The sequence below is a fragment of the Jaculus jaculus genome, chromosome 11 (genome assembly GCF_020740685.1).
Source record: "Jaculus jaculus isolate mJacJac1 chromosome 11, mJacJac1.mat.Y.cur, whole genome shotgun sequence".
Taxonomy (NCBI): Eukaryota; Metazoa; Chordata; class Mammalia; order Rodentia; family Dipodidae; genus Jaculus; species Jaculus jaculus.
The window spans coordinates 27,050,773-27,067,248 of NC_059112.1; the positions used below are offsets into that span (position 1 = coordinate 27,050,773).

Below are 16,476 nucleotides of genomic sequence, written 5' to 3' on the forward strand. Positions count from 1 at the left end.
TGCCCAGCTTTCTACAAGGGTGCTGCACATCAAATTCAGTTCTCATGGTTACGTGACAAACACTCTTCCTTGCCATCTCTCCATCTCTTGTATAAACAAAAGTGATTTCCAGGCTGGAGAAATGGCTCAGTAGCCAAGGCATTTGCCTGCAAAGTCGAAGGACTAGGGTGAGATTCTCCAGCACCCATGTAAAGTCAGATGCACAAGGTAATGCATGCGTCTACAGTTCATTTGCTGTGGGCTGGAGGTCCTGGCACACCCATTTTCTTCTCCCTCATCTGCCTTTTTCTCGCTCACAAATAAATAATTTTTTAAATGATTTCTAGCTGAGATTGGTGGTATGGGCCTATAATCCAGCACTCAGGAGGCAGAGGCAGGAAGTAAGTTCTAGACCAAACGAGGCTACATAGAGTGTGGAAGGAAGAATGTGCAAGGACAGCCATAGCTATGCAGGGAGATGCTACGTCAAACATAAGGGTTAGGGGCCAGGGGCAAAATGCTGGCTGGCACAGTGTTCGCTTTGTATGCATGAGGTCCTGTTCTCCATCACAGGACTTAAGAAAAAAATAAACCAATAACTGAGAATAGCTGCATTATTTGTAACAATAGAAAAATAAAAATAACCCAAGTGACCATCAGTTGATGATCAGATAAACCAAATTCTACACAATGTAATATCATTCAGCTATAAGAAAGAATCAAGTGGGTGAAGAGATGGCTTAGCGGTTAAGGCATTTGCCTGTGAAGCTAAGGACTCAGGTTCAATTCTCCAGGTCCCACATAAGCTAGAATGCACATGCACCTGGAATTTGTTTACAGTGACTAGAGGCCCTAGCACACCTATTCTCATTCACTATCTCTCTTTCTCTTTCTCTTTTTCTCCCTTTCTCTGTCTCTAATAAATAAATAAAAATAAATCGTAAGAGCGGGGTGTGGTGGTTCATACCTTTAATCCCAGCATTCAGGAGGCAGAGGTAAAAGGATCACCATGAGTTCGAGGCCACCCTAAGACTACATAGTGAATTCCATGTCAGCCTGGACTAGAGTGAAACCCTACCTCAAAAAAAACAAGGGGGGAAAGAAAAGAGGGGGGGGGGAGGAGAAGAGATGGAAGGAGGAAAGAAAGACAGCAAGAGGGGAAAAAAAAAGAGGGCCTTTAGCCATTGTAAATGCACTCCAGGGCATGCCCCACCTTGTGCAGCTGGCTTATGTGGGTCTTGGGGGATTGAACCTGGATCCCTTGGCTTCACAGGCAAATGCCTTAACCACTAAACCATCTTTCTCGAGCCCTTTAATTCCAGCACTTAGAAGGCAGAGTTAGGTGGATCACCATGAGTTTGAGGCCACCCTAAGACTACATAGTGAATTCCAGGTCAGCCTGAGCTACAGCGAGACTGTACCTCGAAAAAAAAGCAAAACAAAACGGGGGTTGGATCACACTGAAAGGCGATATCATTACCCTGCTACAACGTGTTTCCAACTAGAAATAATCAAGGAAGTGAGAAGATGAGAACACAAGATTTTTTTTTTAGGGTGTCTTCTGTTGGAAGTATAATTCTGAAACATTTGTTCATAATGTTTTGATGGCTCTTATGTTATTACTGTGTGACAATAAATATTGTGAGGTTGTTTTTATTTTTTAAAAAACTAATCAATCATCAGTGCACACCAGGACATGGATGACCGCTGACAAACACTAAGAGAAAGCTGTCAGGCACACGGGGCTCAGAGGGTACGGCCACGCATCCGAAGCCCAGAAGAGGCAAAAGTAAACAACAGAAAGTAGATTAGTGGTTCATGAGGCGGGAGGATGGGAGGCAAAGACGGAGTGACAGGGGTCTTAGGAAATCACAACAGCTGTGCATCCCTGTGACCCGCCTGCATGAGATCTTGGGCCAGTTATTTTTTATTTATTTATTTATTTATTTATTTATTTATTTATTTATTTGAGAGTGACAGACACAGAGAGAAAGACAGATAGAGGGAGAGAGAGAGAATGGGCGCGCCAGGGCTTCCAGCCTCTGCAAACGAACTCCAGACGTGTGCGCCCCCTTGTGCATCTGGCTAACGTGGGACCTGGGGAACCGAGCCTCGAACCCGGGTCCTTAGGCTTCACAGGCAAGCGCTTAACCGCTAAGCCATCTCTCCAGCCCTTGGGCCAGTTATTTAATCTCTCTGACCTTCAGTTTCCTCATCTGTAAGGTAAAGAAGTTTCCTTTCTCTGTAAGATAAAGATACTAATGTTCATTTGTTGTTACTACTATAACATATTTATTGAACACTTACTAAAACAGATCTTGCTCCTCCTTTGTACTTTTTCAAAAATATTTTTAGTGTCAACTTCCATAATTACAGACAACAAACTACCTCACTTTCCCCTTTGCAACTACATTTTCAACTCTTTTACTTAAAAAATATATATATATATGTTTATTTATGAGAGAGCAGATAGATAAATAGATAGGTAGAGAGAAAGAGAGAGACAAAGAATGGATGTGCCAGGGCCTCTAGCCAATGCAAACAAACTCCAGATACATGTGCCACCTTCGGCATCTGCCTTAAAAAAAAAAGGTGGAGGCTGGAGAGATGGCTTAGCAGTTAAGCGCTTGCCTATGAAGCCTAAGGACACTGGTTCAAGGCTCAATTCCCCAGGACCCAGATGCACAAGGGGGCGCATGCATCTGGAGTTCGTTTGCAGTGGCTGGAAGCCCTGGCACACCCATTCTCTCTCTCTCTCTCTCTCTCTCTCTGCCTCCTTCTCTCTGTCTGTCACTCTCAAGTAAATAAATAAAAAATAAACAAAAACAAAAGTTTTAAAAAAACAAAAAGGTGGACAGCCAGGTATGATGGCATATGCCTTTAATCCCAGCACTTGGGAAGCAGAGGTAGGAAGATCACCGAGAGTTCAAGACCACCCTGAGACTACACAGTGAATTCCAGTCAGCCTGAGCAAGAGTCAGACCCTACCTTGAAAAGCTATGATTGTCAGCAGGGCATGGTGATGCACGCCTTAATCCCAGCACTCAAGAGGCAGAGGTAGGAGGATTGACGTGAGTTTGAGGCTATCCTGAGAATACATAGTGAGTTCCAGGTCAGCTGGGCTAGTATGAAAAAAAAACAAAAAAACAAAAAAAAAGTCCCCATGATCTTAGATCCTTTTGGCTAGCTCAGAAGTGTATGCTCAGAGCCAATATCTTTTTTTTTTTTTTTTTTTTGATTTTTGAAGTAGGGTCTCACTCTAGCCCAGGCTGACCTGGAATTCACTATGTAGTCCCAGGGTGGCCTCAAACTAACAGTGATCCTCCTACCTCTTCTGCTGGGATCAAAGGCGTGTGCCACCATGCCCGGCCCCAATGTCTTTTAAAAAAAGTATATTGTTATTTATTTGAGAGAAAGAGGCAGATAAAGATTAGATAGATAGATAGATAGATAGATAGATAGATAGATAGATAGATAGATAGATAAAAATGGGTGCACCAGGGCCTTCCAACCATCAGTCAGTACTCTTGATTGTATCAAAAATATTTCCTTGGAATACTCTGGCTGTTTTCCATTCCACCTGCTCCTACGTTGCTTATGGGGGTTATAATCAGCCTCCCCTCACCACTGTTTGGCACACTCTCCTGTTGCTGTTGTCCTCCTGATGTTGGCCAGGAGGTGATGTCCACCCTCTGCTCATCATTTTCCCCTGTCATCATGGAGCTTCCCCTCGAGGCTGTAAGCCAAAATAAGCCCTTTATTTCCCCACAAGCTGCTCTTGGTCAGGTAATTTCTGCCAGCAATGCGAACCTGACTGTAACACATCTCTTCTCTGCTTTCCCCATGAACTTTGGCTGGAGCACAGTTGTGAGGTGGACTGTATTGCTGCCACAAATGCCCACTGATTGTCCCTCCAGAGGGAAGATGCCATCTTGACACCCTACCAGCCCACCCACAGGGGACGCGTCTCTACAGCAGGAACTCTGGGCTCTCTGCTAGAGGTTCGGGGGTCCCGCGTTGCTCTGGTTGGAAGAGGAGCAGACCCCTGAGGAAACGCAGCCAAGTGGGGCCTCTGCAAATTTCCCTTGGTCAGATGCCCCTCTGCTGACCACCGCCGGTTTCCATCCTACTAGAAGAAAACCCATCTATGCCTCTCTTCTGCTCTGTCATGTCTCCTTTCTGGATCTATCCTAATTGTGTGTGCGGCGGTTGCGGGGGCACAACAGCAGAGGCAACCCATCTTCCCCGTACCCCCTCCGATCTGTCCTTGCCCTGCTGTGGCCTTTGACTTAAATTCTTTTTTGTTGTTGTTTTTGCTCTTGTTTTTCAAGGTAGGGTCTCACTCTAGTCCAAGCTGACCTGGAACTCACTATGCAGTCTCAGGGTGGCCTTGAACTCACAGGATCCACCTACCTTTGCCTCCCGAGTGCTAGGATTAAAGATGTGCGCCACCACGCCCGGCTGACTTAAATTCTTAAACCCTGTCTCTAGTGCTCAATCCCATTCTTTGGCCTGATTCTGGCTGAGCTCATTCTTGGCCCTGTCTCCATCCTGGGGTGACTTGCGTGGGCAGCCTGCAGTCACTCACGCTGGCCAGTCTCTGCACGCGCTGCCCCTGGGCTGCCCAGGCCCAGCGTCACTCGTCCTGCGCTCCCGGCCTCGCTGCTGGGTAGACGCCTGTGGGGTCAGTTGACCTCTCCAGATCCCAGGCGGTCTGGTTCCGCCCAGGGCCACAGTCCGGCCTGGCAGCCCCAGCACTCAGCCAGCAGGTCCAGAGGGGCACGGCTCACCTGGAAACAGCTGGCTGCACCAGTGTGTTCATGTATGCAGAACACGTGTGGCATAGGGGCTCTGCCCTCCTTGGGGCCTCCACGTTCAAAGCTTAATAATACTTACTGTCTTCCAGACACAAAGTGGCCATGGTTTTCATGACCTCACAGTGGCTAGACTCTACCTACATATTAGAACCTGCATAAGAGGAGGGGAAAAATGACAACAAAAAAGAGAGGGGGGACTGGAGAGATGGCTTAGCGGTTAAGTGCTTGCCTGTGAAGCCTAAGGACCCAGGTTCAAGACTCGATTGCCCACAACCCATGTTAGCCAGATCCACAAAGGGGCGCACATACCTGGAGTTCGTTTGCAGTGGCTAGAGGCCCTGACGTGCTCATTCTCTCTCTCTCTCTCTCTCTCTCTCTTTACCTGCATTTCTCTCTGTATCTGTCCCTCTCAAATAAATAAAGAAAAAAAATGAACAAAAAAAAGAAGAAGAAGCGAGGGCTGGAGAGATGGCTTAGTGGATAAGGCATTTACCTGCAAAGCCAAAGGACCCAGGTTTGATTTCCCCAGGACCCCCGTAAAGCCAGCTGCACAAGGGGCGCACGTGTGTGGAGTTCATTTGCAGTGGCTAGAGGCCCTGGTGTGCCCATTCTCTCTATATATGTCTCTCTTCTCTCTATCTCTCTCTGCTGGCAAATAAATAAATTAAATTTTAAAAAGTCAGAAGCTGCCTGGCATGGGGGTGGTGACCCTACCTCAAAAAGAAACATAAATATCTTCTCCAAGTATGGAGGGAAAAAGAGTTTCATTTTATATGAACGCCCATCTAATGACTGCATTAAAATTAAACAATGAAGTTCATTAGAGGTCATTCTTAGTTTTTTGCATAGTTAAAAGTTCAGAAATGAAGTTAGATATTTTTCTTTTAGTGAGCCAAAGAGCTCACCAAGAAAGGAAGGGGCTGAAGAGACCAGACACGGGCTATTTTTATAAGGGGCAAGTAAACGGCTCCAGCAGAACCCATCCTTCAGCAGTGCCGGGAGTTGGGTTTCAGAGACTTTGCTAAACACTCGGACTATTTATTCTGGCAAAAGCCCATGAATGCAATCTTTAGCTTCACTGGGGAAAAAAACAGTGACAGATGAGTTCAAGATATTCCAAAGAGATTCCAAACATTCCCCAACCAAAACTCATGGGGTAAATATGGAAAAGATACAAAATAGAATTTAACGCATTATTTTTAAATTTTGTTTGTTTGTTTTGTTTTGTTTTTTCAAGGTAGCGTCTCACTTTAGCTCAGGCTGACCTGGAATTCACTCTGTAGTCTCAGGGTGGCCTCGAACTCATGGTGATCCTTCTAACTCTGCCCCCCGAGTGCTGGGATTAAAGGCGTGCACCACCACGCCTGGCTCATTATTTTAAATTTTATTTATTTTTTATCTATTTATTTTTATTTGAGATAGAGAAAGAGAGAGAATGGTGTGCCACGGCCTCTAGCCACTGAAAAGAAACTCCTGAAACATGTGCTACCTTGTGCATCTGGCTTACATGGGACCTGGAGAATCAAACCTGGATCCTTAGGCTTTGCAGGCAAATGCCTTAACTGCTAAGTCATGTATCTAGCCCTAAATTTTACTCCTTGATCTTGATGGGTTATTACCACAGGGAAAATAAGTTAAATTTGAAGTACAAGTCTGAGTAAAAGTTGTTTTACATTAAAGGATGACTTTATAAAACATCTTCTATGAATGAATTTGAAGAGAATGGGATAGGGGGAGAAGAAAAAGGTCAAGGGATTGTGGGCCTAACAGTTCTTTGTGGATGGGAACTTTTAAATTTTATCGAGGGGGGGGGTCTGGATGGATGGCTTTGTGGTTAAGGCATTTGCCTTCAAAGCCAAAGGACCCAGGTTCGATTCCCCAGGAACCATATAAGCCAGATGCACGAGGTGGTGGGTGCATCCTGAGTTCGTTTACAGTGGCTAGAGGTCCTGACGTGCCCATTCTGTCTCTCTCTCCCTCTTTCTCTCTGCCAAATAAATAAATAAATAAAAATAAATTATGTTTTATCAAAAAGAATTTTGTGTGTGTGCATGCATGCATGCATCTGTGTGTGGTGCGTTCCATGGTGCACACGTGGACATCTGTGGACAACCTCAGATTATTTCTCTTGTCTAGCACCCTTTTTTGGGCTTTTGGGTTTTTTTTGAGGGAGGGTCTCACTCTAGCCAAGGCTCATCTGGAACTCACTTTGTAGTACAAGGCTAGCCTTGAACTCACTTCAGGCCTCCTACCTTTGCCTCCAGAGTGCTGGGATGAAAGGCATGCACCCCAGCTTCCCTGCTCTTGTTTTGGAACAGGGTCTCTGGGGGCCTTTGGCGCATATGCACAGTCTAAGTGGTCCACAAGCCTCCAGAGTCTTAGGGCTCGGTCTCCCATTGCTGTGGACGCACTGGAAATCACAGACATGCGCACCAGTTTGTGTCTGTATTTATGCGGGTGCCTTTAACCACTTAGCCATCTCCCCAGGATCTGGTTAGGAATCCTTTAGATAATTAGAAATAAAATACGTAAGTGAGTGGCCTACACAATGTATTGCAGTCAGCTTCACATTGCTGGTAGAAAATACCCGACCAAACTCCATAATGGTAGGGGAAAATGATGGCATGAGCGGAGGATGGACATCACCTCCTGGCCAACATCAGGTGGACAACAGCAGCAGGAGAGTGTGCCAAACGATGGCAAGGGGAGGCTGGCTATGACACCCATAAGCCCATCCCCAATGATACACCACTTCCATGAGGATCCAGTTCCCAAACTGCCACCAGTTGGGGACCTAGCATTCAGAACACCTAAGTTTATGGGGGACACCTGAATCAAACCACCATACTAGGCATGCAAAAAAACAGTAACAACTAATAAATAAAAATGAACAAAAAAAAATTTTAGTTAAGGGCTGGAGAGATGGCTTAGTGGTTAAGCGCTTGCCTGTGAAGCCTAAGGACCCCGGTTCGAGGCTCGATTCTCCAGGACCCACATTAGCCAGATGCACAAGGGGGCACGCATGTCTGGAGTTCTTTTGCAGTGGCTGGAGGCCCTGGCGTGCCCATCCTCTCTCTATCTACCTCTTTCTCTCTCTCTCTCTGTCACTCTCAAATAAATAAATAAAAATGAACAAAAAAAGTATTAAAAAACAGTAACAACCGTCCTTCCTATGCACTTGGTTGCTACAAACACAAACACTCCTCAACGTACAAGGTCTCTATAAACCCATTATAAGTTAAAGTGTGGGAAAACGTCTTTAGTAACTGGAAGATGCTTAGGAATGGAACTTCAGGATCACTGAGGGCATCCAGCAGCTTTCCACTGCCGTAACAAAGTACCTGAGACAGGCTACTTTATAAAGAGAAAGAGGTCTACTGAGCTCACAGCTTTGGAAGCTCAAGGGCCTGGCACCTGCGTCAGCTCTGTTCTGGTGAGGGCCCTCCCTCTGAGCTGGGACATCATCCTGACAGATGTGCATGTGTGGAAGAGCTAGACAGCCAAACAGGAAGAGGGAGGAGAGATTCCACCATTCTTCCCAAGGCCACTCCTCAGTGACCTAAGAAGCCCCAGAAGTGGAGCCTCCAATTACAATGGTGTAATTTGGTGACACGATCAAGCCATTCCAAACCACAGCCTAGGATCTGCACATGATCACCTTTTGTAGATAATAACAAGGCCCTGTCCAAAGTGACAGTCCTATTTCTCTTTCATTCATTCACTTCTCAGTCTTTTTCTATTTTCCTGTCATTCCTCCCTTTCGTCATTTTTTTTTCTCCCTAAGAGACTATAGCACCTCCTCCCAAAAAGTCAGTGAATGACAGCCTCACCATCAACATATTCAAATTGCAGCAGTTGACAGAACACATTTCCTTTAGGAATTCCTCTACAGATAGGCCAACCTCTATGTACCTATTGAAGCTGATATAAACATAATCTTTGTTGATACCCTATGTTTGCAAATGATCTTTGCTACCCTATGAAAGGGAAGCCTACCTTTTTCAAACCAACTGCCAGAAAATGTGGAGACAAAGTCACCCACCTAAAGTAACTCAATAGGTCAGTCAGCACTTCTAGAGTGCATCCTCCACAGACACCCTCATCAGGGTTTCAGTGGGTCAGGGGGGAGCGAAGGCATATTCAGAGATCCTAGAGGGACACCCAGGAGCCCGCATTGGTGACACATCCCTTACAGGGAGTCCAGTGAATGTCAGCATTTGGCTGCTGGTTCTGCATTCTCACACTTCCGACTTGCATATTAAAACCATTGTTCCTGGGCCGGAGAGATGGCTTAGTGGTTAAGGCATTTGCCTGCAAAGCCAAAAGACCCCAGTTCAATTCCCTAGGACCCACATAAGCCAGATGTACAAGGGAGCACACAAAACTGGAGTTTGTTTACAGTGGCTGGAGGCCCTGGCCTGCCCATTCTTTCCCTCTCTCTCTCTCTCTCTCTCTCTCTCTCTCTCTCTCTCTCTCTCTCTCTCTCTCCCTCTGCCTCTTTCTCTCTCTCAAATAAATAAATAAATAAATAAAATATATTTTTTAAATGTTTTTTTAAAAAACCTTACTGTCCTTCTTTGTCCTGGCACACATTTTTTTTTAAGAACAGAAAGCAAGAGACAGGAGAGACAGGGAATTGGTGCTTCGAGGCGTCAGCCACTGACCTTGTGGGAAAATGCCACCTTGCTCTTGCCTCACCTTTGTGCATCTGGCTAACATGGGGTCTGAAGAGACAAATATGGGTCCTTAGGCTCTGCAGGCAAGCGCCTTAACTGCTAAGCCATCTCTCTAGCCCCACAATCTTTTTTGTTTTGTTTTTCAAGGTAGGGTCTCACTCTAGCCTAGGCTGACCTGGAATTGGAATTCACTATGTACTCGAACTCATAGCGACCCTCCTACCTCTGCCTCCCAAATGCTGGGATTAGAGGCGTGTACCCGCCAGGGCCAGCTCACAATTTTAACCCATTAGTAATACTGGATTTCTTGTACACTTGTGAACACTGTTGTGGTTTGAATGTTTAATCACCCCTAAACTCAAGTGTTTGAACACTTAATCCCCAGCTGGTGGTGCTGTTTATAAAAGAGGAGGAGACTTGAAAGAAGCGCAGCTCAAGAGAGAAAGTGGGATTTAAACTGGCTACAGTAGGAGAAGCCAGGGCCTTACCACAAGGATCTGGAAGCCAACAGAAACAGACACTCAACCAGAGAGAGGAATCCAGACTCTGATATCAAACCTCCACGCTGCAGCCTGCTTTGCATTGCTGGACAACCACCCGACCAGAAGCAGTTTATGGGAAGAGAGGGTTTACTTGGGTTTACAGGATCCAGGGGTACACCACCACTGGTGGAGGAAGCTGGGTCACTTCCATAGACCCACGCAGAGAGAGACAGCGCTCACAGCCAGCGCCACAAAACCACCACACTCTAGCTGCTCTCCACATACCTTAGGACTGCACCTTAAGATCCACCCCCAAACACACCTCAGGGCCAGAATCCAAGATCTGCACCCAGGGACATGCCCCCTATAACAGGGATCTGCTTGCTAGAGGCTCAATTTTTAAAAGCTGTATTTCTTAGAAAGAGACAGAGGCAGAGAGAAAGAGAGAGACTGGGTACACGAGGGCCTTCTGCTACTGCAAATGAACTCCAGACATATATGCTGCTTTGTGCATCTGGCTTACGTGGGTCTTGGGGAATTGAACCTAGGTCCTTTGGCTTTGCAGACAAGCACCTTAACCGCTAAGCCTTCTCTTCAGCCCCAGAGGCCCAGTTTTAACGAGACACCTCAGTCTATGGGGCCATACATTCAAACGATCACACGTAAACCACCTCACTGTCCTACCCAAGAGAGAAAACTCCCTAGTTAATTCATTACCAAAGGCTTACAAAACAAAACACTGCTCTCTGTTTAAGATATTTAAACATCCGGTATTCGCCACTGTTGGGTAGAATCACAATCTGCTTGCTCAAAGAATTAGAAAAGAAGCCAGGCGTGGTGGCGCACGCCTTTAGTCCCAGCACTCGGGAGGCAGAAGTAGGAGGATCGCAGTGAGTTCGAGTCCACCCTGAGATGACATAGTGAATTCCAGGTCAGCATGAGCTAGAGCAAGACCTTACCTTGAAAAACCAAACTAAAGGAGGGTACTTAATAGGTTGATATTGTATATATGTAAGTACAATGATTGAGATGGGGAGGTAATATGATGGAGAATGGAATTTAAAAGGGGAAAGTGTGGGGGGAGAGGGAGGGAATCCCATGGGGTATTTTTTTATAATCATGGAAAATACTAATAAAAATTTAAAAATAAATAAATAAATAATAAAAGGAGGAAAAAAAAGAAAAACCAAACTAAATTTAAAAATAAAGATAAATAAACAAAAATAAAATGAGGACTGGAGAGATGGCTTAGAGGTTAAGGCACTTGCCTATGTAGCCTAACGACCCAGATTCGATTCTCGAGGTCCTACGTAAGCCAGATGCACAACATTGTGTATGTGTCTGGAGTTCATTTGCAGTGGCTACAGGCCCTGGGGTGCTCAATTCCACCCCCTCTTTTCCTCCCTATTTCTCTCCCTAATATATAAATAAAAATAAAAACTTTTAAAAATTATTTTAAAAAAATAAAATAAGATAAAATAGCCAGGCATGGTGGCACACGCCTTTAATCCCAGCACTCAGGAGGCAGAGGTAGGAGGATCGCTGTGAGTTCGAGGCCACCCTGAGACTACAGAGTGAATTCCAGGTCAGCCTGGGCTAGGGTGAAATGCTACTTTAATAAAGAAAAAATTAATTAATTAATAAAAAATAAAATGAGTCACAGCAAGCTAGCTGAAGCCATTGGAGGCAGAATTTATTCACAGAGGCACGAAAGGAGGGGCTTTCCTCGTAGTGTGCATCCAGTGTCTCTGGCGCCGTCTCTGTCTCTGGCCTTAGCATTAAGTAATAATGTTTAATGCCAGAACTTGCCATCGTCTTTCCTGGAGAGGTCTTCCTCTACACCTTCCTTGCACGGTACCTTGCTTCCAAAGCCACGCATTCCATCCACACAGTCAGAGCTCACGCAGACAGAAGAGGGCACGTTCTTATGGTGACCACACTGCCATCCCAGGACACCATCTGCTGATTTTCTCAGATAAATGCTCTCCAAACAGCACGACATAAATCAACTGTACCTGAACTGACTGACTTAAACGTGTTAAAGGTGGATGGGAGCACTTTTGGGGCCAACTTCTCCCTTTGGTTTTATAAAATAAATGTATACCTAACGACTCTGATCTTTTCCAATAGAAGCTGTTACATCATTTTGTTAATGTAGTATAACCTTTCATGAAAAAATTTCTCTCTCTATGGCATGGTGATAGGGTACTATCTGGGTTGGCTTATTTACTTATTTATTTATTGGGTTTTCTTGTTTGTTACTTTTTTCAAGGTAGGCTCTCACTCTAGCTAGGGCTGACCTGGAATTCACTATGTAGTCTCAGGGTGGCCTTAAACGCAAGGTGATCCTCCTACCTCTGCCTCCTGAGTGCTGGGTTTAAAGGCATACAGGGGATGGAGAAATGGCTTAGTGGTTAATGCACTTACCTGCAAAATCAAAGGATCCAGGTTCAATTTCCCAGGATCCATGTATGTCCATTCTCTCTCTCTCTCTCTCTCTCTTCCCCCTCTGCGTCTTTCAAATAAAATATTTAAAAAAAGAAGAAGAAAGAAAGGGAGGGTTGGGAGAGGGGAGGGAGGGAAGGAAATAAACAGAAGAACCATAGGCTTCACCGTTATTCCACCACAGGAACCAGGCATCGTCATGCAGTAGATGTGACCCAAGGCTAAGATCACACGGGAGTGCTTGTGCTGAGTACTTAAGGCAGTGGACAGATTCCTCCGCCCACCCATGGGTGCACTGTGAGCCTCTCTACTGTTCCTTTCTTGTGTACTATGCCAAATGGCATCCCAACCCCCCACCCCTTGGGCCCAACTGTGAAAGTAGCTACATGGATTATATTTTCAATTTGTGTAAACTAATCTTTATGAAATGGAAAGTAGCTTTAAACTAGTCCTGCAAAGAACTATAAATGACGCAGGTAATAATGCAAACAGGAACGGACAGGAAAGGTGGTGCATGCATCAGGACTTCATTTGCAATGCTAGAGATCCTGGTGCACCCATTCTCATTCTCTCTCTCTCTCTCTCTCTCTCTCTCTCTCTCTCTCTCTCTGTTGCTTTCTGTCTCTCAAATAAATAAAAAATAAAACTATTTAAAAAAAAAAAAAACAGGAAAAGAACAGACTTCTGACCAAGTCTAGTATTTTTCTCTGAGACACAGGAGATAAAACAGTAACAAGGTAACCAGATCTGACAAGAAGTTGGGGAAAAGAAAAAGACACAAAAGAAGCCCAGACTGTGTCAAAACGTGACTCATATCCACCATCCTCATCAATGACCTTGCCCAAGTCAACAGTATGCCTTGGGAAGCTGGCTAAAAGTAGGTTGATGCAGTTTGTAAATAATCGCGTGTTTCTTAATGGGATTGAAAAATGTAGAGCTGGGCTGGAGAGATGGTTTAGCAGTTAAGTGCTTGCCTTTGAAGCCTAAGGACCCCGGTTCAAGGCTCAACTCCCCAGGACCCATGTTAGCCAGATGCACAAGGGGGCGCACGCGTCTGGAGTTCGTCTGCAGCGGCTGGAGGCCCTGGCGCGCCTATTCTCTCCCTCTCTCCCTCCCTCTCTCTCTCTCTCTTCTCTCTCTCTCTCCTCTCTCCCCCTCCCTCTTTGTCTGTCGCTCTCAAATAAATAAATAAAAATAATAAATAAAAATAACAAAATAAATTTTAAAAAAACTGTAGAGCTGCCAGGCAAGGTGGCACTCGCCTTTAATCCCAGCACTTGGGAGGCAGAGGTAGGAGGATCGCCTTGATTTCAAGGCCACCCTGAGACTGAGCTAGGGTGAAACCCTACCTGGAAAAACTAAAAAAAAAAAAAAAAAAAAAGTAGGGCTCACTAAGAAATTCCTTACCCATCATGCAACTTGCAAGGGTAGAGTGTAGGCATCACCTGATCCTGATCACATGCGGGAAACAGTCTTCAGGTCCAATAACTCAGTCAGGATTTGGAAAGGGGATGCGTTATTTTTCTTTTCTTTTCTTTTTAGAAAGATTAAAGCTTTAGAAGACACTTGAGTCCTATCACTTTGGTTCTTTTTTCAATTTTGGTTTTATTTATTTATTTGACAAAAAGAGGCAGGTAGAGAGACAGAGAGAGAATGGGCATGCCAGGGCCTCCAGCCACTGCAAACAAACTCCAGATGCATGCAACACCATATGCACCTGGCTTACGTGGGTACTGGGGAATCGAACCTGTGTCCTTTGGCTTTGCAGGGCAAGCACCTTAACCACTAAAGCCATCTCTCCAACCCATTTTTTGGTTTTTCAAGGTAGGGTCTCACTCTAGCCCAGGCTGACCTGGAATTCACTATGTAGTCCCAGGCTGGTCTTGAACTCACTGCAATCCTCCTATCTCTGCCTCCCAAGTGCTGGGATTAAAGGCGTGTACCACAATGCCTGGCGAGATGTTAATTTTTCTTTTTTAACTAGACATGCCAGGGCCACTAGCCATGGTGAATGAATTCCAGCTGTATGTGCCCCTTGTGCATCTGGCTTATGTGGGTCCGGGGAGTTCAAACCTGGGTCCCTTGGCTTCTCAGGCAAACGCCTTAGCTGCTAAGCCATTTCTCCAGTCCACAATGTTGAATTTTTGAACATATACCTTATGTTTATCATTCCCAACAACTGTTATACACATCCTTCCAAGAAAAAAAAAACTATTAATTATCCCATAAATCCCAAAATCAGTTAAGCAATCTGTATACAGCTGCCAGCATTTTCTGCTTATCCAATCCCAGTGTACTCCTTTGCCACACAGACCATGCAGCCATGCCCTGTGGTTTTGGTCCCGCCTCACACTTACTTTCGTTTGGTCATCAGCCTTGAACACATAGCAGACGCTCTGCCGGGGGGCGGCATCCTCCTTGAGGAGACAAGCGAAGTAACTGGGGTCGTGACTGTTGTGGATCAGCTTGTGCACATGCTGAGGCCTGCAATCGAAGATGCTAGAACAGATCAGAGGGTCCCAGTGCTGACTTCTCCCGGGCTCAGGCTCACATCGCAGTCCACAGGGTGAAACGCAGAGCCGGACTTGCTTGGTTGCCCCTTCCTTCCTGGAGCACTGTCCGCTGAGTCTCCGGACCTCTGCCACCACCCAGGGCAGCATGGGCATCGTGGTGAGAGAATGCACGGGCAAGGAGCCCACCAGCTGCAGGCCGAAGTCCACCGAGGCCTCGTGGGGGGCCACATGCCTCCTCGCCGTGAAGGTTATGGGTTCCATCTTAGGAAAGACCTCAGCAAAACCTCGCCCGTGTTTTCCCGCTTTAGAGCGAGTGAACAATCTGTTGGACACGCTTCTGATGCGCAACCCTGGGGAAGAAAAACAGGGCATTAGGACATAATAGCTGGACCCTACCTTGAGAAACCAAAAAGACAAAAAAATTTATGTCAATGCTGGAGAGATGGCTTAGTGGTTAAGGTGCTTGCTTATGAAGCCTATCGACCCAGGTTAGAACAAAAAAAGAAAATTACAGACCAATCTCCCTCATGAACATAGATGCAAAAATTCTCAACAAAATATTGGCAAACAGAATACAAGAATATATCAGAAAGATCATTCATCCCAACTAAGTAGGCTTTATCCCAGAGATGCAGGGATGGTTCAACATATGCAAATTGGTATATGTAATACATTATATAAATGGACTGAAGGACAAAAACCACATGATCATCTCACTAGATGCAGAAAAAGCATTTGAAGAAATCCAACATTGCTTCATGATAAAAGTCCTACAGAGACTAGGAATAAAAGGAACATATCTGAATCTAATAAAGGCTATTTATGACAAGCCTACAACCAACATATTGCTAAATGGGGAAAAACTGGAAGCTTTTCCACTAAAATCAGGAACAATACAAGGGTGTCCACTGTCCCCACTTTTATTTAAAATAGTACTGGAAGTCTTAGCCATAGCAATAAGGCAAGAGATGCACATAAAAGGGATACAAATTGGAAAGGAAGAGATCAAGTCATCATTACTTGCAGATGACATGATTCTATACATAAAGGACCCTAAAGACTCTACCAGCAAACTGTTAGAGCTGATCAAAACCTACAGCCATGTAGCAGGATACAAAATAAATACACAGAAATCAGCAGCCTTCATATATGCTAACAACAAACACACAGAAGATGAAATCATAGAGTCCCTCCCATTCACAATTGCATAAAAAAATAAAATAAAATAAAATAAAGTCCCTTGGAATAAACCTAACCAAGGAAGTGAAGGATCTGTACAATTAAAACTTTAAAACACTCAAACGAGAAATTGCAGAAGACACTAGGAAATGGAAAAACAGCGTTTGTTCCTGGATCGGAAGAATCAATATTGTTTGGTTTTTGGTTTTCTTTTTTCTTTTTTTTTTTTTTTTTGGTTTTTCAAGGTATGGTCTCACTCTAGCCTAGGCTGACCTGGAATTCACTATGGAGTCTCAGGGAGGCCTTGAACTCACGGTGATCCTCCTACCTCTGCCTCCCGAGTGTTGGGATTAAAGGCGTGCACCACCACGCCCGGCTCCAAAAT

The 16,476-nt window shown here is 45.0% G+C and overlaps 1 protein-coding gene across 2 annotated transcripts in view; it reads right to left on the bottom strand.

The window, feature by feature from the left end:
• Tbc1d1 (TBC1 domain family member 1) overlaps window positions 1-16,476 on the bottom strand; it is a 214,367-nt gene that overhangs the window by 182,974 nt on the left and 14,917 nt on the right. For both annotated transcript variants that reach the window (XM_045130255.1, XM_045130256.1), the window contains one exon: window positions 14,757-15,262. In XM_045130255.1, coding sequence (XP_044986190.1) covers window positions 14,757-15,173 — 417 coding nt within the window. In that variant the 5' untranslated portion in view covers window positions 15,174-15,262. Of the gene's footprint in view, window positions 1-14,756; window positions 15,263-16,476 lie in introns of those variants that run through there.